Source organism: Clupea harengus, chromosome 20 (genome assembly GCF_900700415.2).
Source record: "Clupea harengus chromosome 20, Ch_v2.0.2, whole genome shotgun sequence".
NCBI classification, from domain to species: domain Eukaryota; kingdom Metazoa; phylum Chordata; class Actinopteri; order Clupeiformes; family Clupeidae; genus Clupea; species Clupea harengus.
The window spans coordinates 20,525,894-20,548,955 of NC_045171.1; the positions used below are offsets into that span (position 1 = coordinate 20,525,894).

At 42.5% G+C, this 23,062-nt stretch overlaps 2 protein-coding genes and 1 long non-coding RNA gene across 6 annotated transcripts; 1 reads left to right on the top strand and 2 right to left on the bottom strand.

Moving 5' to 3' along the window:
* Positions 1 to 5,434: 5,434 nt before the first annotated feature.
* On the bottom strand, positions 5,435 to 13,355 carry arl9 (ADP-ribosylation factor-like 9). Of its 4 annotated transcripts, XR_006153015.1 has the most exons (9): positions 12,788 to 13,355; positions 11,368 to 11,539; positions 11,085 to 11,260; positions 10,200 to 10,389; positions 7,917 to 8,054; positions 6,851 to 6,976; positions 6,181 to 6,319; positions 5,833 to 5,967; positions 5,435 to 5,650 (listed from the first exon to the last, which is right to left on the bottom strand). XR_006153015.1 is itself a non-coding variant. In XM_042710769.1 (7 exons), the coding sequence occupies exons 2-7, from the start codon at positions 8,296 to 8,298 to the stop codon at positions 5,552 to 5,554; spliced, it is 711 nt and encodes a 236-aa protein (XP_042566703.1). In that variant the 5' UTR covers positions 8,299 to 8,347; positions 8,566 to 10,190; the 3' UTR covers positions 5,435 to 5,551. The 4 variants fall into 4 exon arrangements, 3 of the variants coding, with proteins under 3 accessions (XP_042566703.1, XP_042566702.1, XP_012689364.2); XM_042710769.1 differs by lacking the exons at positions 10,200 to 10,389; positions 11,085 to 11,260; positions 11,368 to 11,539; positions 12,788 to 13,355 and adding exons at positions 8,225 to 8,347; positions 8,566 to 10,190; XM_042710768.1 differs by lacking the exons at positions 10,200 to 10,389; positions 11,085 to 11,260; positions 11,368 to 11,539; positions 12,788 to 13,355 and adding an exon at positions 8,225 to 10,190.
* Positions 13,356 to 13,602: 247 nt separating this feature from the next.
* srp72 (signal recognition particle 72) lies at positions 13,603 to 20,558 on the bottom strand. The gene is made up of 19 exons (XM_012833927.3): positions 20,412 to 20,558; positions 19,736 to 19,856; positions 19,507 to 19,630; positions 19,195 to 19,338; positions 18,711 to 18,822; positions 18,286 to 18,317; positions 17,973 to 18,097; positions 17,718 to 17,775; positions 17,481 to 17,612; positions 17,221 to 17,349; positions 17,039 to 17,111; positions 16,869 to 16,933; positions 16,688 to 16,783; positions 16,295 to 16,398; positions 16,119 to 16,196; positions 15,774 to 15,911; positions 15,459 to 15,496; positions 14,847 to 15,006; positions 13,603 to 14,388 (listed from the first exon to the last, which is right to left on the bottom strand). Exons 1-19 carry the CDS (start codon positions 20,509 to 20,511, stop codon positions 14,217 to 14,219), a joined length of 2,001 nt encoding a protein of 666 aa, XP_012689381.1. The 5' UTR covers positions 20,512 to 20,558; the 3' UTR covers positions 13,603 to 14,216.
* A 455-nt stretch (positions 20,559 to 21,013) lies between these two features.
* Positions 21,014 to 23,062, top strand: LOC116225270. The gene is made up of 3 exons (XR_006151428.1): positions 21,014 to 21,559; positions 21,649 to 21,933; positions 22,032 to 23,062. It is a non-coding gene; the product is annotated as an uncharacterized LOC116225270 (long non-coding RNA).

The following is a 23,062-nucleotide window of genomic DNA, read 5'->3' on the forward strand; positions in this document are numbered from 1 at the left end:
TTGATTCACCGCTACCGTTGTCTATGGTTACCGTTGTCTATGGTTACTAGTGTTGGATAAAAACAAGTCTGAACGGTGAGGGTTAAACCTTAAAGGTGAGGGCCTGTTTTGACTCAGATCTGTGCATCATGAGCAGTCCAACAGTGTCCAGTGACTTCATATTGTGAGTCATAAGGCTTTACTTTCCGAGAGCTTGTCATTTGGGCAGTTTTGCACGAACTACGAATCTAAGAGGATGTCCCAGATGATTCATTTCAAGCTCTCCAAAACATACTTATCACTGCTGCCTGGTGTGTGCTGGAGATCAAACAAATAATAACTGCTTCTTGTCGCAACATCTATGTTATTTATTTATGAGACAGGTTAGATGTGCCCGATACAAAGTGTTTGAGGTGTGAATCACACAGTCTCTTTCAGAAATGTTAATTTGTTTTCTCCTTGTTCTGTGCGTGTTGCAGTTTCATTTGTTCAAGAAAAGTGTAACCCAAGAATAAAGGTGCAGGAATCTGTACATTTAATTTACCATCCACACAAAAACAGTCGGAGAGGGTCATGTTATGTAAAGCACCCAGCTCTAGTTGCCCTGCCTTATGCTAAGAACACACATTAAGTGTAGGTTTGAAGAAAAAAACAAAAAACGTCATTCTCATTTTGAAGCAGTCTCTATACTGCAAAACCTTATCAGCATCAACAGGAAACCATAACCTAAATGATTTTGTCGCAAATAGTTTCAGGGACTATTAAGAGCTCTAAGTTCACTAGCACCCAGTGATGGTGCTTGGTACAGCCAACTTAGGTAACTGCCATTGGCACCAATGGGGGTCTCAAATGGGCAGGGATGTTTAATGCAGGGGTACACTCACTCGGACACCAGTTTTAAGAGCAAGGGTTGCGCAGAATTGAGGGAAACAAATGATTCAGGATGGTCAGCACAGGCACCTACACAGCAGACAGACACAGAAGCAGGACAAGAATTCTCATAGACCTTTAAGATATTCTCAGTATCATATACACACAGGCCACAACTGCAAATCTAAGGGAAAGTAGTGTGTGTGTGACATTAGCTTAAGGCTGTAGACACACCCCACTGTCACGCCCTCTCTTTGGCTTTTTCACATTTAGTCTGTTTTTCTTCTCCCTCCCTCTCCCTCTCCCCCCTCTCTCTCTCTCTTTCTTTCTTTCTTTGACAGAGTACTGCTTCTGTTTCCTAGCCACAGAGGGGCCACTGTGCCCTCACAGAGTCTTTTTTTCCCTTTGGCCGTGGCCCTTTGTTTAGCACAGAGTTCTCAAACGAGGTGTTTGGGTTGACAGCAGCCCTTAAGCAGCCTCAGGGCCTGCTGTTGCCAAGGTCTCAGTCTGATTCAATCTGCAACGATCAGCCACAAGAGATCTGCCTAAATCAGGGGTGATGTCTGCACGTCAAAAACACAAAGCGCTTACTTAATTCTTCTTCTCAGCTGCGCAATGTGGTTTCAGTCACATCAACAAAACGAGAGAGCTCCAGACTTAATACCAAAATCATTTAAACAGAGGTGCCTTTCATATATATCTTCATCTCATCAGAATTTGGGTCTGCTATTGATACCACACTCCCAGGGCATTCACTGCATGCTCTTTTTAACCAGACATTTCTTCCCACGAGACTTGCTTGTAATATGATAAAAATGTTTTAACTCTTAGCACCCGCTGGATGTAGTTTGTGTCAAGCAAACCTGCAAAACTCACAACCCTTCCTCTTGGTAGAATATCTTGTGAATATCTCGTGAATATCTCGTTGCCTCCACTTGAATCACATATCAAATTAAATCACAGGGCTAGTTTATGCATCAAGTTATCTGCTTTTGAAATAACATGAGTAGTTTCACCGCAGTCATAAACTGCTTCCATCTCTGCGTCCATCTCCACACCCATTAGTCTTGATGTAATTCCTCACCATATAATAACATATCAAATGATTGCAGTTAGATCTGTATAGCCCAGACTGTCCTAAAAACAACAGCCATAGCATGTATGGCATCCTCTTGTAATGACCAACATAGAGACCAAGTAGTAAAGGTAATGAAATGATTCTGAAGAGTTAAAACAGCTTGAGGGCCTCAACCTTTCACTGACTCCTGCCTATGGCTGTTATCTCTTGCAGAAGTGGTTCAGGCTACGCAATGCCCTGTGGAGACAGGCGGAGGGACTGCCAGCTGAACTGGGATCAGTTAAGGACTGAGGAAAAGGAATCCTCCTTCCTTTCCCAAGAAAGAGCCCCATCTCTTCTGTCTCCATCTTCTCCACCCTCTCCGGGACAGCGTCAATCTGGTCTTTGCTGCCAAGAAGCTAACCCCCCCCCCCCCCCGCCCCACCGAAATATTTTATATCAGAGTTGAATATGCTAAATGTGAAGTGTACGTTAGTCACATTTGTGTTGTGTTATTTTATTTAGATTTGTTTTGTGCTAATATTACGTTTACATAAATAAAATATATTCAGTCTTTATATTTGTTATATGGATTTCTGATGGGTTGTTTGAAATTGACACACAAGCACTTAGGTTTAGTTATCTACACAGCCTACTTAGCTGGGAGGTAATCAGGTACTATCTCTCAGTAGGGTGTGTGTGTGTGTATGTGCGTGCGTGCGTGCGTGCGTGCGTGCGTGCGTGTGTGTGTGTGTGTGTGTATCAGGGAGGGATGGGGGGGGGGGAGTCTAAAGGAGTTGAGGGATGCCTTATATTTTGACAGATAACTCTGGGATAAGTACCAAACTAGGCCAATAAGGGCAGCACTGTTCAACTGGACACTATGGGTATGATGTGGACCAATAAAAGAAGCAGTGGAAACTAACGGTGTACAAATAGAATTGAAAGATTAAGGAAAGAAGCAACAGAGGAGAGAAACAATGAAACATTGGGTGCCAAAATACACATTGACAGAAACTCCACACTGGATGAGCCCTAGACACCCAACCAACCAATATTTCTTGTTCTGAGAAATTTAAAGATGGAAAAACTTCTCACAAGCTCGTAACTGTGGTATGTACTCAACACAGGTACATGTGTGTTTTTCTTTTTCCCGTTTGACTCGGGTTTGAGGAAAAACAAACATGTTTACTTTTAAAGAAAACCCAATGAAGGGAGTGTTGTAAGAGAGGGCCCAAAAGGACTGTTGCCCAACTGGCTGGTAAATATGCTTTCAGAGTCAAAGGGGGGAAAAAAAACGTCATGTGCCCAGATGCAGCTGTGTTCCGTGCTGCAAATAAAAAAAAGAAAAATTCAAACCAGAAGCAACTGATGAAAATTCTTGAGCTTCTCTGTTGGGTGTGTCAGTGTTTGTCCCTGTGCACTTCTAGCACAGAGTGCTTGACACACTCCTTACTCACATTGATTTGCATAATGATGACAGTCATGGGAACTGCATAGCACCAACAACACATAAACAAAACAAATAACCCTTCACCCAAAAGACCTCAGTTGTCGATGCCTAGCACTTAAAAATAGAATAAATTGTTTTCAAAACATGCTTAACGTTGTGTCATTAGCCTAGTGTTATCAAGGGTGAACTGGAGTTCATTGCAGTAATGGGTCTCCAGGCTGTCAGACTCATGGTTTTGTGTACAGAATTATAATGGGCAAGGGGATTGTCTGTTGCCACGGCAAAATCCGCAGACATCCAAGGAATTTGTCACCCTGCGATTTGCGGAAGGCTGAGAGCAAATTAACTGATTTACCAGTCCGGTGGGCTATCTCTGCTCCAGTCCGTTGGGCTATCTCTGCTGCTGCTTAGAGCAGACGGTCACTATAGGCCCTTTTTCTGTTTACTTGATTCAATAGCTGAAGTGGGACTAGCAACACATGCCATACTGTGTTCACTGATTCACATTACAGTTGACGCTCATAAACTGGTAAACTTTATTGAACTTTTAGCAGCAGTGGTGACTGTTTCCGAATAGGAGGACTCCTCAGGCTAGCAAGCGCTCTCATGAGTCATGTGCCTCTGAAGAAACCAGTCAACAAAAATGCACGGAGCTCTCGTCCATAATTGAAGATGATTGTCTCCTCAACACATGAGTGGGTTTTGCTTTGAAGACATAAGGCCAGTGCAAATTCCAATTTGGTAATAGGAAATGTATTTACATGGGAATTTGCATGGATTGTGGAACACAGGAAAACCATCTGGTGCACAGATTAGATTGAAAAACAGGAACTTAGGAAATTTCCTCCCCCCTTGGATTCCGAACCATTTGTTATTATGGCCAGTTTGATCAGACGGAAGTGATGTGGAGCTTTTGAGTACCATTCACTCTACGTAAACTAAGCATTTTTACTAGCATTTATGTACATGCTAAAAACAAAGAAGTCGATAGCAATATGTTGATCATTTCCATCATGCCTGTTTGTGAATGCGCTTCCACCAAAACCAAAGCTGTGAAGGGCCTCCTTCTTGGCGCGCTGTTGATGTCACAAACTGCTGTTGCGGTAAGTGCCACATAACCAGTGAACCCCTTCATGGGCAAAAGCCCCATGGGAACACTTCCCATGGAAACACTAGTACATATCCACGCTGTGGTTACTGATTACTGAACAGCTTGTCTCTGAATATCTGACCGTGACAATGTCCAACAATACCACTGACCAGTCGGGGCATAACGTATGAACCTAGGCACAGGTCATGATCATTATTGGCTGATCCCGGATTAAATCAGGTGCGGTGCTGGATTTTTATTAAGGTCTGGCCCTTGCGGCCAATCCTTTCCTGGATCCCTCCAGCCAGCAGTTCCTCCTGCCCCCAAACAGCATAACACAACACACCCACAGTCCACCTCCTGTGGGGATCTAAATCCTATCAACCCTTTGATACACGGCCTCCGCCATTCACCTACTGTTCACATGCACTTCCAGTGAAACCTGGATTACAGTGGGATTGGAGATCAGAGTGGACAGATCATGTAACCTCCGGAGGCAAAGGCTCTTGAACTTCAGACAGCCTTTAAAGTCAGCAAGCAACAATGGGTCTAACAGAGTGAGTGAATAGGCGTTTTGGAAAATGCCGCTTTGAATCCAGTGTTGTAATGTTATCGTACGGCCTTGATCAACTGTACCAGCAACAACTGGACAAGACAGATTAAAAGGACCGCAAAGCAGATGTGGATCGTTTTATAGTATCTCGTTCACAGATTTGAGGGATTGTGTAGCAGGCTCTTTCGGAGAGGAATACTCAAAGGTAATGAATGGGAAAACATCCCTGGCGGTAAGCGCGCCCCAATTGGTTTGGCTGCAAGCTAAAGACAATGTAATACATCAGTTTCCTTTGACAAGACAGGAAGGAGAGCTCCAAGTAAAAGTCTGAGGGACCAGATTACAAAAGCAGAGAAGAAAAGAACGACGGTGTTATCCTGGAGGTCCTAATGTTTTATGGATGTGAAGGGAGACACTTCAGACTGTTCTTTGTACCCTTCTCAGAGAGCTTTTATTTCAGTCTTTAACCACGCCCTTTCTCTCTGTTTTTTTGTTGTTGTTTTTTTTGCATTTTGATAGTACAAGTGCACTTTACAAGGCTTACATTCTTCAGTCCTTTGGAGGAAGGTAGTCCGTGGAAAGCAGTTTGGGCAATGACAGCTCTGAGATCCGAGGACTGGCCTTGGCTTTCATTGCACCCTTCGACACCTGCAGATGTCGACAACACCACCCATTAGGTCTTCCAAAATGAAACATTCAAACATCGTCCATAAAGACCTAATTATTTTATGAGATTATACATATATTCAGTTAATCTTTATGTCAATCCAGGGGGAAAAAAATGAAAAAAAAATGTCCTTGACATGAATCCTCTTATTTTTGTCACTTACCAGCCAAATAGGCTGCTCTGGACGTCCTCTGTCATAGAACATCGTATCCTCTCTTTTTTTGGACAAAGCCAGCAGATCCAGCCTCGATGTGGTCTGTGCACTTTTAGCAGTCTGCGAGATGCAAGTCTCCACGATCTAAAAAAAACACCAAACACAGACAGACTCTGACGCAGTGCATGTCTCTTATGAACACACATGTTCTGTGAGTGACACTTAACCAAAGTACCTGTCACAGTAATACAAAGACTCTGTTTAAGGAAGTCACATCCTCATTGTTATCGTTGCTGTTTGCATGGTTTGCACTTCCAGGTCATAAATAGAGCTCCGGTCACAGGGAGGTTGTCTCACCTTGTTGCTCTGGAAGCTAGGATGGTTGGTTTTGGGACTGGCCAGCTGTCTAAGGCGTGGTGAGACGTAAGCAGTCTTGACTTTGGGGTCGAGGTGCCAGATCGGACAGCTGTGCTCACACCAGGTTGTGTGAGGATACCTGTGTGTGTGTGTGTGGGGGGGGGGGGGGGGGGGGATCACAAAAGAGAAGTCTGAGGAACCGGGTAGCTATGGTTGCTGTTCCAGCAACGGCCTACCACATTTCCATAGTGGGCAACATGATTCTGCTGCTGCTGCTGCTGCTGCTGCTGCTGCTGCTGCTGCTGCTGCTGAACCTCTACGGCTCCATCTGACCACAAACACAGCATCTGGTGGGCTACGAGGACCCGAGCTTGTCCCTGTGAAACCCGAGTCCAAATACGCAGAGTGGTGATTTCAGATGTATAAAAAGACTTCCGAGGCAGTCTGCAAACGTCCCCGGGGGCATGTGCTTTGGACAATGGAGCCTATTGTCTTGGCAGTCAGTCCTCACTCCCCCAACTAGCTACTGAAATAACAGATGTCAAAATATTGGCTTCCTACTCTGTTGGGGTTAAATTTAGACATGGCCCTGCCCAGTTGCTTTGAAATGATTTGGCTGCATTTTGTCAGCAGGATAAGAAGCACATTTCCACGGCACAACCCCCTGTACCTAATTTCCTGGGAGCTGGTGGATCTCCTCTTGGGTGTTGATAGGTGGACAATGTGTTCGTACTGGGCCGCCTTGCAGGAAGAACGCAACATCCTCCTAGGGGGGAGATGCTCTTCCTCTTTGCTTCTATAAAAAAGGAGAGATTGGAGCACAAGAATGTCTCAAGACTGGAGGACAGATGCCTCTACTGAATGGTTCTATTTGAATACAATTTTGAGTTCTCTAGCTGGTGGTTTGTATGACTTCTCTGAATCTTTAACACACTGTCTAGTCTGTCTGTCTAGTTCCGTTTGGCAGAACTTGCAGGATAAAACAACCTAAACATACTTCAAGCAACCTTTCAAACACATACGTGCTGGAGCTTCTGTTGATGACACATTCCTCAACTACAGGAAACTCTGAAGTAAAAGACTATAAACATCACAGCTGTTTACATATTATACTGATACTATTAATACAGAGATGCTGTCAGTTGATGCCGTTTGCATGTTAATGGTTACACTCATTATACAAAAAAGCTATGGGTACTGTACACAGCTCAGTGGCAGTGGCATTGCTATTTGAACATCTGTCTTGCTCACAGTAATGTAATACATTTCCAGAGGAGGAACGAGCAGCCTAATTATTTTCCTTCATTTATTAATACATTATTCAATGCACAAGGTAGCCTCCTTTTGTCTCACCATTCACTGATGAGGTAACAGAGAGAGAGAGAGCAAAGACGTATCTGTCTCTCTCTGGAATTGGGAACATTTCATTAAGCATTGCAATGATCATTATTTTAAAGGTTGATGTGAGGTTTGTTTCCTTATTGGCCCCAGTCCTTTTCTAATGACATATACTGACATCCACATATGGCCATTGTCATTCATGATGCATTCAATGATATAATTATATAGGTATAGTTAAGGTTTGGATAAAAGCGTCTGCTAAATGACTAAATGTAAATGTAAATGTAAGGTATTTAGCAGACACTTTTGTCCAAAGCGAGTTTCAAACTGCACTATGCAAAATATATAATGTACCATGAATATACACACTCACACATACTGCACACACATATTACCTGGTCCGATGGCATCTGTTTAATCCCGAGAAGTCTTTCTTGGGCTGTGCCAGTGCTGAGAGTCTCGCTGTAGGCGCTGCATTCAGAGCAGTAAAGGAGATTGGCCATATTGGCTCTTGGTTGCCCCATCTCACATACCTGTTAAAATAATAAAATGGCTTGCTCACTTGGGACAAATTCACACAAGATTACTTACACAAAGTCAAAATTAGGTGATTTAAAAGGCCATGGAATCCTCTACACAAATGAATATATGCACACCGGTATTTAAAGAAATCCGTAGTGTAAGCATATTTAAAGGAACATACCATGGAATGGTGATCCAAATTGTTTTAGAGTCTTTGGGTTGGGAAAGTTCCAGAACTCTACTGAAGTGAGCCATTGTTCATTTCAATACTGACACTCAAAAAGGAGGATCCTGACAGTTTACACTAGAAAGGTAGAAATGTTGTCAATCATTCCTACAAATGACTTCTGTTAAGTCTACCTGTATGTATAAAACATTATTCATTTGAAAAGGCAACATTATATGACAAAGGCCTAAGACAAACCTATATTATGCTACTTTTCATTTATATTGTATATGCACAGAACAGTTTAATATGCAAACATTCTGTGACTACATATTGTAGAAAGTGTAAAGCCGTACCTGCCTCTCCAAACCTTATAACCACAAGGCTCTGTGGTCAATGGAATACAGGACAGAGACTATGTAACAATATATTTCCTAGCGTCGCCAGGGCACCCAGCGTCCATGGCAACACATCACATGGCTTGTCTCCTTTAGAACAGCAGACTGAAACCAGAGTCTGAGGGCTATTTAAGGTGATATAGTGCTCTTCACCATATGACTTCCGACACAGGAAGTCTTGAGCAATGTGATACCTCTAACTAAGAAGAGATATAGCTCTAATGTTGCTGGAAGCTTTTCAAACACATTCAATATTTTGGACATGCTAAATGAATAGACAAGGAGGTCCTCAGGAGTGCAGTCAGACGCAGAGAAACTACCAATGTACTGAAAGTGCAGAGATGTTATGAAATAGAATGTGACCGTAGTTCAGCAAAACTAAACATTTTGTTTATTTATAAACATAACAATATAATGTACCACAAATACAAACAACATAACCCTCCACACAACATTCAGAAAGTTATATAGTTCTGGTTTAAAAATGACGAAAAATACCTTATCTTTAGGGAAACGATACAAAACTACATTTTCTACATTTTACATTTCTTCAATGTATGAATTTTTTTAACTTTGGATGACAGAGTAGTGCACAGCGGAGATGAAGCTGTTAATTAAGAAATATAACTCCATCAACCAATGCAACATAGACACGACCAATACAGAGTCTCATCCAAACAAACAACAGAGAGAAGTAACATTATCCAATGTATGTGTAAACAGTCATTGATTGTTTAAGGTGAGTGCTTTGGCATGTTTAGCTTAGAATGCTTTTTTCTAAGGTAGAATTTTTCCAAAGAATTATCTGAAGTAGGGTATTACAGTGTCATAAAGACCTCACTGAGTAAGTTCACTATGACATACTTAACATTGTACATGTCCCTTTTAAATACCAAATGTACACACATACAATTTCCCTTTACAGTACAAACCAAGCAGTTAAAAAATATGAATAATAATGATCATAAAGTGTTTATATCATAATGTACCTGTATGGCCAAATTGCAAAACCAATATCCCTCCACACACCAACAATAGGCAACAGTAACCAATATGAAAGCTTTGAAACAGAAGGCCCTTAGAAAATGAAATATTTCTGGACATACTGCTTTCCCTTGAAAACAACACCAGCCTCTCTAGGACACAGTGGCACGTGGTACCACTTCCCTTTTTAACCATTTAATGTTTTGCCACCTTTTGCATTCAGAAAAAAAAAAAAACATTCTCTTGTTTGTATGAGGATATGGTAAAACGAAAGGTTCTTTGAGTGACCAGGCAAACCCTAAGGGATTACTGTCTATGATATGACGGAAAGATGACTCATCACAAAGTGCTCAACATAGTTTTGCTGAGTCGCTGAAATCACAGTTTTGGTCCTCCTGCGACTGGGCAACATTGAAGTCAAACTGAGTCATTTTTACTTATTATAACAAACTATTATCCTGTTGTGCGGCGCAACTCTACAACTCCAAACAAAATCAAACGGCCAAACTAAATTCCTTTACAATGTCAAACTGCTTCGTCACCATTATTTGATTGCCAGGTAACACACCTATAGCCTAACAACCCGTTAATGTAGGCTTGTGGCTTACATGACTGCCAAATTTAGTCGTCAGGTGCCAACATCTGAATGACCAAGTCTCGGGCGTCCTGAACACCAGAGCTCAGCTCCTCGCCCTTCCTCACTGATGTGCCGATGAGGAAGAGTTTTCGCTCTTCACCCACTGCGGCCAGATCCAGGGCTTCATGGAGGTCAGTGATGCTGCAGGCACCAGCCAAATCCTGTGGGTACATTTCAAAAGTACTTCAGCACCTATTAAATCATTTGGCACTTTGTGGAATGAGCTTGTGATGTACCCTGACATATTACATCATCAGTGTCCAAAAGGACCAAAGGGCTACTTTTCCTCTCAGTCACAGTCAGTTAAGGTGACTGAATAGATTCTATTTTTTTTTTGTCTATTTTTCTGACACAGTCATAATATTGGGATATACTTCGTTTTTGTGGCCTGACCACACTGACATAACTAAATTAAATCTAAAAATGAAATATCACTGTTCTGATAATCCCATTAAACGTTTACTCCCAGAGAAGTCTAGAATTGCACTAGAAAATATGGAACAGATAAACCTCAGAAGTTGTTTGAAGAATGTTCTCACATTGTGATAGTAACCAACATGACTGGCTTTTCTCTGTGCATTCCGGGATGAGAGTTAAGGTCGGGGTGCTAATCCATTATAAGGCAGGACGCAGGAGGAAAACAGACTACTTAGTGTGGTAAGCAGCTATTGTACAAACCTTGTTGGGCTGTGCATAGGACACAAGCTTTTATGGGTGTGCTTTTTGAACAAATATACCTTGTGGTCTTGTGGGCTTGACAATACTAAATGGCAAATGCCAACGTGGCAAATTGTAGGAGAAAAGTTTTCTTGTCTAAAGGACAGTCAAGCACAACATGAACTGTAAACTCACTCACCTGTTTGTTGGCCAGCACCATTAAGGGCAGAAGGGGGTTTGTGGAGAGTAGCTTGTGCAGATGCTCTTTGGCAAGGGGAAAGCGGGCCTTGTCCGTGGAGTCCACCACATAAATTACCACCAGTGCCTTGGACAGGTACATCTTCCAATAGGCTCGCAGATTCTCGGTGCCCCCAACTTCACCAAAAAGAAATGTAAATATTTCTTAACACTGCTGCATCTACATTCATGATTTAAGCTGATCATTTCGAAAACCATTTCTGCAACAAATCAGTTGTACTAACTCTCTAGAAATTCTATCTGAAGGTCCTCTTTATTGATAGAGACTGCGTTGAAGCCCTCCGTTGGGGTCACATCCTGTTCCAAAGACCCGGTGGCGAAGCAGTGAAGCACACTGGTCTTCCCAGCTCCCTCCAGTCCGAGCACGAGCACCCAAGTACCCTTTGGCTTGGCTGGCTGTGTATTGAAAGAACAAACAAAGGCTTAGTTGTAAATAACTGATGAACAGAAGGCAAAAATGTGATGCCACAGTCATGGGGTTGTGAAGTTTGAAGGAGGTGGAATAGTCAGAACAGAACATGGCCATGGGCATAGAAGAACATCCACCTGCTGAGAAACCAACTACTAGACTGACATGCAACCAATGGTATTGAGAATCGGAGAAAAGAGGGAAACAATAGATTTAGCATTATTACACTTTATTTAAGCATAGCTTGATATCTTGAATCTTGGGTTCAAATAACACACATATAGGAGTGTGTTATCGCTTATAACATCATGGCAGTGATCTGGTGATCAGTGGTCACACAAAGTGGGCTTTGGGGCTTTGCAGTCTAAGACCCCAGCCGCCACCAGGAAACCGTGAGTTGCAAACGGAGTAATCCTAAGGCAACTAGAGAACATTGTTATATAGATTTGTGTAAGAAGAAAAATTGACATTTATTTCAGGGCGCCTTTACGACGTGCATTATCGGAGGTGTGGCTTGTTCGCCTGGAACACTGAATGGGTTTCCCCCATTTTCTGGGGCACATAATGTAGTGGGCACTCCATGTCCATCTCCATGGCCGATCACAAGCCAACAGCGTATGCCCCGAGATATATACATAACCTTTTAGGGAGCTCATCAGTAGGCCGCTTTCATAGAATGCGTGGCTTATTCAACTGATACACTTCAGTAGACCTACAATAAAGTAACCGGTGAAACAATGTTTCAAAGACCCCATCTGTCGTAAAATGTAGATGTCTTCCACCCCCAAAGTAAAGGAACAAATGGTCTCTTGCCATGCTGCTAATAAACACCATTAACTAAGAAACAAATACCAAACATAATGTAAAGTAGATAGTCAGTGGCACGCTTTAAACCCGATGGCAGTACAGAGGCGACGGTAAACTTTGTAACGATGCTGCTCTGCGTCTCATTGTAGCTTGCGTGCAGGTTACAATGCTTACTTGATTTGGCTTGAAACATTGCATTTAGATATATTTCACTGTATATGCTATGGAAGCTTCAACACTGACATTGATGCTAGGGGAGAACTGTTGCTTGCGGCGTGAATCCATAAACATAAACGTTACTTTAATTCCGTGCTGCTCTTGACGCTCACATAACCAATGGCAACCACGAAAACACCAATTGCGATGCCAAGTATATCACAAGGGAGGGGAGTGCTTAGATTGAGAAGTAACAGAGAAATTCAGCCAACCTCTGATAGTACTGGTGCCTGCACCGGTGCCTGGGCTGTTATATCTGTCTTTACGTCTTGTATTTTCTCTTGCTTCAGAAGGGATTCGTCTTTTTTATCTGGCTTCTTTTTTCCTGTAGACAACAAATTCCAAATGATATACACCAATCCACCAGTGAGAGCCAAAGCTGCGCCCACCATTCCGACTTCCCTCAAACCAGCCATACTCGACGAAGTAATGCGTCCTAAAAGCTATAAAACGCTTTGCATCATGCTACTCCCAAGGCATAAGTTTGGAACTGAACCGAGCTGAACTGATCCACAGGTGGATTACGGTAAAGAGATAGCATTTCCGGCCTAAATAAATACATACAGGAAGTGGACCACTGTTGGGAAACTACAGGAAATCTTGATTGTTGACCTTAATCCTGCCCTCACAGACAGTAACCTAAAGACTGCCAGATTGTTACACACATAAGGTAGGTTAGTAGCGGGGGACTAATCCCGCCCCAGGGTTTCAGGGATATGAAAAAGGAACAATCCCAATCTTCGGCTGCATTTCTGGAATGGCAGAATACAGCGAGCAGCACAATTATGATCACAGTAATGACGATAATATCGTCACGAAGTAGTGACGATAACCTTTTAATTCTTCAACCCATCAAGAATAAACTGGGTGATTTATTATGTGGACCGTTCTGTAATTTCATGTATATGCCACTGAGGGGCGCCTTTCACCTCCCTTCTCTAAATATACCCTTCTTAAGCTACAGAGAGAATTACCTCTTGGTCACTTAAACGCAAAAATGACAAATCTCAACGGAGGAAATCCGTGATGCAATAAAGGAACCAACTTTATTAAGACACTGGTCCATTTTGTAGCTTTCTGTGGTTCCTATTACAAAATGGAAAAAGTTCATCTACTGAATAAATTGTTCAGAAATTATATTTAAGCTGAGCTCTACCTGGGGGTTTAAAAATAAATATACTCTTGACGTTTGCATTAACAGCCTGAATTCTTGTTTTTTGGTTGACAATACCTTACAGTAATGTTTAGATTTACAGGCAGTCAAGCAATGAAACAAATATGATGGTCTGACAGTTTTTCTCCTGCAAATCAGTTTTAGTGGAAGATAAACAGGAACAAAGATAAATCATTTATATCCCATTCATGATCAGTATGCAGTTGACAGATATCTTGACAAAGCCCGTCAATGCAAATGACAAACAGGTTTTTCTATCCAATGATAAAATTTCAACTGAGATAGCTGGGCCTATTACACACTATGTGCACATCAACTTGTATAAGAACCAATAAAACAACGCAGCATGGATGGTTTAAAAAAAAAAAAAAAAAAGAAATAACAAAAAAAGTCAGTCAAGATGAGTTTCCAGGGTCCATCATGGCTAATGTAAGCTCCAAGATCCTCTACCCCTCCGTCTTTCTCCTCTACCATCCACCCTTTCCTCCTTTTTTCTTCTTCTGCGGCTGCTTCTTGCGGGTGGATGGGGCAGGCTTCTGCTGTCGTGGGGGAACCATGTTGCTGGCGGGCGCGCTTGGAGCCGAGCTTGAGCCTGGCCTTGGGGACGTGGGGGGACTGCTGGCTGTTTTGCTGGCATCCCTGGCACAAACAGAGGTAACAGGAGTGTTTAAATGCATCCCCGTGCTCACCTTTGTCTAAGCAGACTCAGTTGATGAACTACTGCCCTCAAGTTTAAGCTTTCCAGCCTAACAACATAAATATCTGCCCAAGATAACAGCTACAGCTCATCCCTATCAGTGAAATGGCTCCAACAGAATGCTCCCTCTGACTGGCAGGAGTGTTCACAAATAGCTCAACATTTTTATTTTTTTCTAAAGTGAAGTTAAATGCTATTTGTGTTCCTCTTTGTGCATGTATGCCATCTTTTTATTCCACATTATGGTGTTATTCAGGTGAGTTTTACTAATCTGGGTCACTTGATTTTGCAAACAATCTCTTCATTCGCTGTAGTAAATCAACATACGTTTTAAATTATGCTTTTAGTGTGCTTCATATTATGTTTCCCTTTGAGGGGGGAGTAAGGTTTGTTCACTCACAGTTCGGCAGAGGCTCCAGATGTGGCGCCCTGTGTTCCCTTTCCGACCTGCTCCTTCTTCTTGCCCTTCTTCCTGCCGCGGTAGTAAGATCGCTCCCTCATGGGCAGCCACCGCTCGGGGTCAGGGGTGGCCTTGGGGTCGCAGTTTTTGGGCAATTTACCTGAGCGGGGCAAAAGAAAGAAAGTTAGCAAAGAGAGGAATGTAATTATGGTCAGCAAAAAGAACCTGTACGACTACTGGATATTTCTATTGTCTTTTGGTAACCTCTTCAAATAAAACTGGCAGCTACTGAGTCAACAATACTATTGTTATTTAACTGTTGGCAAAAGGATAATCCTTGCTAATTTACCAGCTTCAGATAGTACTACAGCTGGCTTACTTTTTGAAAGGCTTAGACGATTAACCCAGAGTAATTAGCTATAGGTGAACAGGCCAAATAGACATTTTGCTGGACATAATTTACATTCTCTGGATGTTATTTTGTCTTTGAACCTGTCCAAGACAGATCTGGTATTGGTTGATGGCAAATGCCATGTACTTAGGTCTGTTTGGTTTCATTGGTGACTATGATATTTAAATCACCGGCAACGTCACAAAGAAATTAACACATACCCTTCTTTTTCTTCCTCTTCTTTTTCAAATCCCCTTGACTAAAAGAGGGAGAGAGACAGTGGCATTATAACAGTCACAGATGTAAAAAATTACGTGTGAAAACAGTGGAGAGCATACTGATGCTCTTCCTACCACTACATCATCATCCTCCTCCTAATGGTAATGTACAGTGGCGAGCATACTGATACTCTTCCTACGACTACATCATCATGGTAATGTACAATGGAGAGCATACTGATGCAGGTACAGATGCAGATGCATGTGCAGTGGACTATAAATGGCATGTGTGTGGAGTGAATCCCTCCAACCACTCACCCTTGCTCTTTGGGCAGGTTCTCCCCCACCACCTTGGCTGCCTTCTTCCTGACGTACGTGGCTCCATGGGAGTTCTCCAGCGCGTCCACATCCACGTTGAAGGACATGGTGTCTGGAGAGGGCAGGTGTTTGCTTAGGCTGGAGGGAACACAGTTAAGGAAAAACTGCCTATTGTCATGTTCCAGACCAGAGGTCTTCAAGGTTAGTGTACTTTACTTTTGGGGACCCAACAACCGGGCATTACAGTTGGTGTCGATGTCATTTCAGCTGAATGTGGGGAAATAACATGCAACACCCCATTGAGATAAACAAGTCAAAAGTCAAATGGGAGTACTGGAAGGATACGACTTCGCCTTGTCCTGATCCACTAAAGAGTATGCAGAGATCAGTTGTGCCAACGTGTGGACGTCATTGGTGTTTTGCCTGTAGATGAGACGTGCATTTATTTCAATTAAAATCACAGGACATTTCTTCAAAACGTACGAGTTAGGTCATGAGGTTACTAGTGAAGGAGCACTCACTTCCACAGTTGCTCCAGATCGCTGATGGCCTCCTTCTTACGGCCGTACTTCAGCTTGAAGTTCGCAGCCTCTCTGACCAGGGACAGATGGGAAGCCTGTCCAGGCTGGAGTTGATGAGGAGGGGGTGGAAAAAGAGCCAAGAGCCAAACTGAAGTTAGAACACAGCTACTAAACGCTCTCCCTCGCAACAACTTCCAACAAGGTTGGAGGAAGCATCATGCCATACCTACACACTATGATGGGTGATATTTAAGATGAGCACTATATTAATGCTAGAAGGCTTTGTAGAATTCTTGATGCACAACAGTGCAATATTTATTTATTCTATTGAAGTGAGCATAGAAACCGAAACATTTTCACAGGAGAAAGAGAGAAATCAAATAAAAAGAATACCTGTTCTGATTGGTAATACTGAATGGATTGGCTGAAAATATCAATAGCACTGTCAATATCCTCTTCATGAGAGTACATCGTGACCAGGGCAGAGACCTGGAAGAAGCAAAACGCCACAGGATTTACATGTGCATTCTAAATACTTTAATAATACTACATGAGAATGTGCTTTTCAACTGACCATTCCTGGCTTGTGCTTAAATTCTTCTATAGACCTCAAGATGTCACAGGCTTTTGTAACGTGACCTGAAGGAGGAAACAAGAAACATTTTAACAAAAGGAATAAATTCGAAGATATAGAACACAAACACTTTTCAGAGACACACCATTGAATAAGACGCTACACATCACCTTGAGTCAAGAACAGTTGTGCCATGGTCAATTTAATGCCAGAAGCACTCTCAGGGTGCTGGTCCGAAAATCGCTGCAGAGGAGGAAATCAAAATGATTAGCATTTTATATTTACAGTGTTTAATTACACACAAACAAACGGGAGGAAGAGTGAGCAGCCGCGACGCTGTCACAGACCGTACCTGCAGCAGCTCTGTGGCCTTCGAGTGCTGCTTCTCTCGGCACAGCTGGGCCACCTGAATTAGAACCGGTCTGGGATGGCCCGGATTCTGGGACTGCAAGCTGGATGACAACTTCCGGCACTGATCAGCCTGTTGGGAACAGAACACGCGTCTCAGCAACCTCAGCAATGTTCCAAAGCCTGCTAATTCAGCTAAACTGCTCTAATGCGGCACAAGGGTGCAGGTATAGCATCATGTGCTGTTCCATGTCCCATAGATACCTGATTGGTGTACATGGCCAAGAGAGCTTTGTTGAAGTCGATAGCCTGTAGCTGCTTCCTGGCCAGCTTGTACTCCACACCGTCGGCATTCGTCAATTTCACCTTCTTCTTGGAGTCAAACACGTTTTGGTCCTGCACAGAACAGAGAGCAGACCATTAGTGAAGCTATCAGCACCTCTCCTCTTTATTTCCATACGTTAGAGTATAATGGAAATCTGCATGAGTAACATAACTAACCTTGTTAATGGTGATAATATTGTTGGCAGTCACAGCCAAGAGTCCCACATCAGATGGCCTAAAAACAGAAGAAAAAATAAGAATAACAATACAATAAAATAAAAAGTTGTAAAAAAGTAAGTAAAAATTGGGAGACTGGGTTCAAATAGGCTCAAATAGACACTAATGAATTTTAGAATTCTGAATCATCATAGATCTCTCTAATCCAGCTTTAGTCTAGGGTGGCAGTGCAATGCCTCACACTCAGATTCTTACTTCAGTTTGATAACTTGGTTGTAGAGTTGGAGAGCATCCTCGGTCCTGCCCTGTAGCTGCATGATATAGGCCATCTGGGAGTGGATGATGGCCAACTCTGACTCAATCTCTTCCTCAGTCACGTCCTAACGAGCACAAAGTGGGCGAGTGAACACACACACACACACAGCTTATAATGAAGGAATCGATGCATTTTAAAAATGCAGGAACCCATTGAGGGAATACACAGATTTGATGTAGTCATTTGGGAAAGGTCTGTGTTGGTGATGTACTGCATGCATGTGAAGTAAAGTGACAAGCAAGAGAAACTTACTGAGTCCTCAGCTAGAGACCCCCGACAAAGATCTGTTAGGGAGGTAACAGCACACTCAATAGCTACTCACAGTGGAACAAGTCCTATAAGCCGTTTGACTGATTCCAGGACAATCCTTAGTCCTTTTCACATACGAAACACGTTAATGTGTAAAAGACTGCATATACTTCAAATATAATGTGGGTTTAAAAAGTCAAGGCTAGCCTCTATTCCCACCACCACATAGAAAAGCCGTTCACAATCAATCACATATAGTCTGCTTTCAATAAACCCTTCACTATGACCACAGATTATAAATTGCAGCAGCAATTTGCTGATATGATGAATATTCCTATGTCTTGCTGAGTCATTTCCTCATCAGTTTCAAGATGGGAAGAGGCCATCCACAGATCTCTTGAAACACAATACTGTCAGAGCCCTCTTACCCTCAGCTTGACGGAGCTTGTTTATGGCTTCTGTGAGCTGGCCTTGGCCAATCAGGGTGCAGGCAGCATTGTAGCACAGCTCATATGTGGATTCGGGCAAGCCCAAGTCTTCCTGCAGGAACAAGGCATAGCAGCATCACAGCACAGTCTCACAATGCAAGCAATATTAAACTAAAACCATGCAATCAAATGTGTCAGGCTTAGGTGGGAAATCAGCTATGTGTGCAGAACTGTGTGTTCTGCAAGCTTCATAGAATACGTATAATTCACAGCAATGACAAAATCTATAGACATCAATTATACAACACAAAAACATTCATGATTTGTATCGAATTACCACATCTTCATAAAAATGCTCTTCAGAAGTTAAGGTCTACTGCATCGCAGAAAACACTGAACTGCTTCGAGTCCTACAAAAACGACTTCATGGTACATGTTCTACGAAAGGTCTTCAGAGGCCGGAGGCCAGAACCCCTGGACTCACCGGAGCAACTTTCTCCCAGGTGCTCTGTGCTGCCACCACAGCAGAGAGGTTGGTCTTCCTCTCCTCCTCATACTCGTCCACCGAGTTCCTGATTAGATCATTGTACACCTCTTGGCATTCATCGTAGCGCTCCAAACGGTACAGCTGAAGCAGTTGAGGACAGAAGGACAAAAACATTCAGGGATCTGACACAGCAGTTCCTATAAGTAGAATATCCAATGTCCATCATATCAATCACCACAGAAGACTGTCTCAATGATGCAAGTTAACAATTAAACCAAACTCAATAATCAGATAGAAGTCTGCGGTTACCACTTGGCCGTAGAGTTCTTTCAGCTTGTTGGACTGTTCTGCAGCACTCTCGATGGTTTTCAAGGCACTCTCTACTCTGTTCAGGCGATACTCACAGTATGCCTTTTCAAATACTATTGCATCACTATGGAGAAGACAAAGTAGCCATGTGACAAAGTGTTATTACCACTGTTTGTTGATAGAACAAAAAACACATCAAATTCACTGAAATTTGCAATGTGGTACCTACCTGGGGAGAGTCTTAGTGTGAGTGTTTATGACATTCAAGGCTTCCTTGAAACCGCCATTCTGAATGAGGCAAACTATTTTACAATGCAGGGCTGTCACGTCATCTTTCACTTCGTTAAGTACTGTTGGAGAAAATCACAAGTTGTTTAATAGAGATTGGGCTTTTAATAAAAAAAACTGCCATAAGTGTATTGGACTTCCTTCATACAGACTACATTTAAACCCACTGGCATAAGACGTTCCAACTCTGGTCAGAGTCATGTTAGCCTGACTCTAAAACACAAGCAAAATAGGTTAGCTAAATGCCCACTAGGACACGTAATCATTTACTAATGGAACACTGTATCTTTACAGCCTTGCTTTAGGATACAACAAAACGGACATGGATTATGACATTCGTAGCTTGCTCCACCGACATATTAAGAGAAACACTCAAACCTACCAAGTCCCCGAAAACATTAACACAGAAAACCTACAGCCACTTCAAAAGGTAGCCAGCTGGCTGGATAGCTCAGTTAGCTACAACTAGCTGCTAGAAACTTAGCATGCAGCAACTGAGAGGCATTGTAGCTACTATTACTGAGCTAGCAAGACATCCTGTTACAGCTGATTTCTCCATCCCGCAAATACTAAAGGAAGCAGCAAAACGACAACAGAACACCAAACAAACTATTTACTTTTGTTGACAGCTTTGAGGGCTCTTGTAAAGTCGCCGTTTTGACCACATCGATTCACTTCGGTCCATAGCGACGCAACCGTCCCAGTGCCACTCGCCATCTTTGGCAGCGTGAATTTTGGGCCTTTGAGACACTGGAAGTGATAAGACAAACTGGTATTGAAACCCCGGATATTTCCCACCCAAATAAAAGTCTTTTTGTATATACGTGGTTGATTTGAAAGTTGTGATGAGTTTTTTAACAATCGAAACTGAACAATCTTAAAAAGAAATTAAATATCTGTCAAATCTAAGTCAAGGTAATAACTACAAATAATAATACAAAATCTGGAACACAACATCAAATTTAAAAATAGTAAAATAAAAATACTTAAATACATTTAAAAATATGGATATCTCTTTGGAAACAAATCTGAAACGTCAGTAATAAAATGTGAACTATATCTGACATTAATATCCTGACCAATGTTTTTAAAGAATACAAAAAAAATCAGTATTGCTCCTCCTGACATCTGTACTCTCTTTTTCCTCCTCTCTATATTCTTCTCCGTTTTCTTCAGTTGTCTGTAGCAGCGTTACAGCGCCATCAACAGACCTGGCAGATATAGTACAGCGTTTTCAGCCGCTCCAGCGTTTGTATGTGTACGCAGACATTTCTTGACACAACGCCGTGATTATGAGATTTTAAAAAGTAGGCTACCGTTTTCGAAAAAGACCGTATTAGTTGTGTTGATAAGTTAACTATAGCACATAATCACTTGCTTGCTAAGAGACTGTCGCCACAGGCTTGTGTTGAAATTACTTGATAGTAATGAATGAACACGATTGTATTTTATATTCATGTGCGGTTTTCATGTCATGAGGTTAAATCATCTTGACACCATGAATCTGACTTATGTATTGATAACTCGTCAGCAACGCTAGTTTGGTAAGCGACTACAGCTATTGACAGATTACAGTCTGTCTGACCAATTATAGATTGATTGCACTGACCAAAAGAGCTTGACTACTAAAGTCTAATTTATGGTCGGGCTCTGTAAAGTGCCTTGAGACAATTTTATTGCCAGACAGATTAAGGACGACCCCACTCTGCAGAACGAGTCTACTCCTATGATACAACTGCTCAACTGCAGGCATCATCAGTTGATGGTAAAAACACTGTTATCCTGTTTATGTAATGAAATGTGTTAATTTCAGTGACATAAAAATAATAACTGGTTTATTTACTTTTACCATAGCTCCAGCTTAACCAGGTGTGAAGAGTTTAGCAGTGCACCAGCAGAGAGCGGATGGCCTCTGAATTGTTCCAGGCCCAGGCCATGACCGGGGTGGCACAGTGGAACTACCAACGGCTGGTGGACCGTAAGGAGCCAGGTGTCATCCTCCCTGCTGTGTTTGATCCAGCTGTAATGGCTGAGTTGAAGTCTGCCTCCAACAATCCATTGGCCAGCCGCTCTCTGCTGGTGCACTGCTAAAGCAGGAGATGCCAACAGACGACCACCAGGAACCTCCAGCAGCAATGGGTAAGTTAACATAAAGTTTTGGACGTACATTTTTACATTATATCGTAAAGTTACAACTTCATTGACTCAGGAACAATTATTGCTTTTTTGTGTTCCAGAACTCTCACATGCCCTGCCCCTGCTGCTGAGGTCCTCGGCGAGGAGTGCCCGCACCCAAGACAGCTGGACGGGTTTTTTGTGTTGGACAAAACACGCTGGACGCCACCCATGAAAGATGCTATTGACTGCATGCTGCACATGGTCCATCGGTCTGCCACAGATCCCAACAGCTTGCTGCACCCCTCGACCAGGTTGCACATATCCTGCTATGTGAAGCACCTGGCAAAATTCCTTAACACGTTCGTCTTTAAACACAAGCAAGGAAAAACTTCTGGAGACTCAGCAGCTGTGGCACTCTATAACAGAGGGGAGTGAGACGGCTACTGTTCCTGTGGTCACTATGGTGCCGGCTATTGTCAATTCACCTGCACCTCCCCTGTCCACACCTCTGACACAAGGCTCAATTGAGAAAATTGTGGAAGGCATCTTTGAGAAGCAGCAGCACCAGCCAGAACAGAACAGAACAGAAGACAGACAAAGACCTGTCTTGCCTGTGGACAGCCCGTCTTGATATGAGACTGATGAAGGAGCTATTATTGCTTTATTGTGTTCCAGAAATCTCACATGCTCTGTCCCTGCTGTTGAGGTCCTCGCCATGGCGAGAGTGCACATTCACATTTGTTGTACACACACGCACACAGTACTCCCTTGATTACAGTCATTTGGAGCACAGGGATATACGTCTATGCTTGCCATTTTCATTTAGTCATTGTGAAAAGGTATATTTAAATGCTGGCCTTAAATGTTCCATATCATTTCTGAAATGCTTATCTTTCTGATTACAATCCACACGTTTACATTTGTATAAAGCGTGCGGTCTTATTTGATACATGTCATTTGATACATATATTTTTTTCTGTTATAAATGTGCCTTTATTTTATCTGTGTGATTCAGACTGTATGTTAAACTGACCTCAATGCATCAGGCCCGCCAGGCAGATGCCCCCTTTTGATCAAGTTTCATTCTTTTTAAAGGAAAGTTGGTCGTTGTTAATAGGTGTTTGTTTGGCAGTTTCCTTTGTCATTGTAA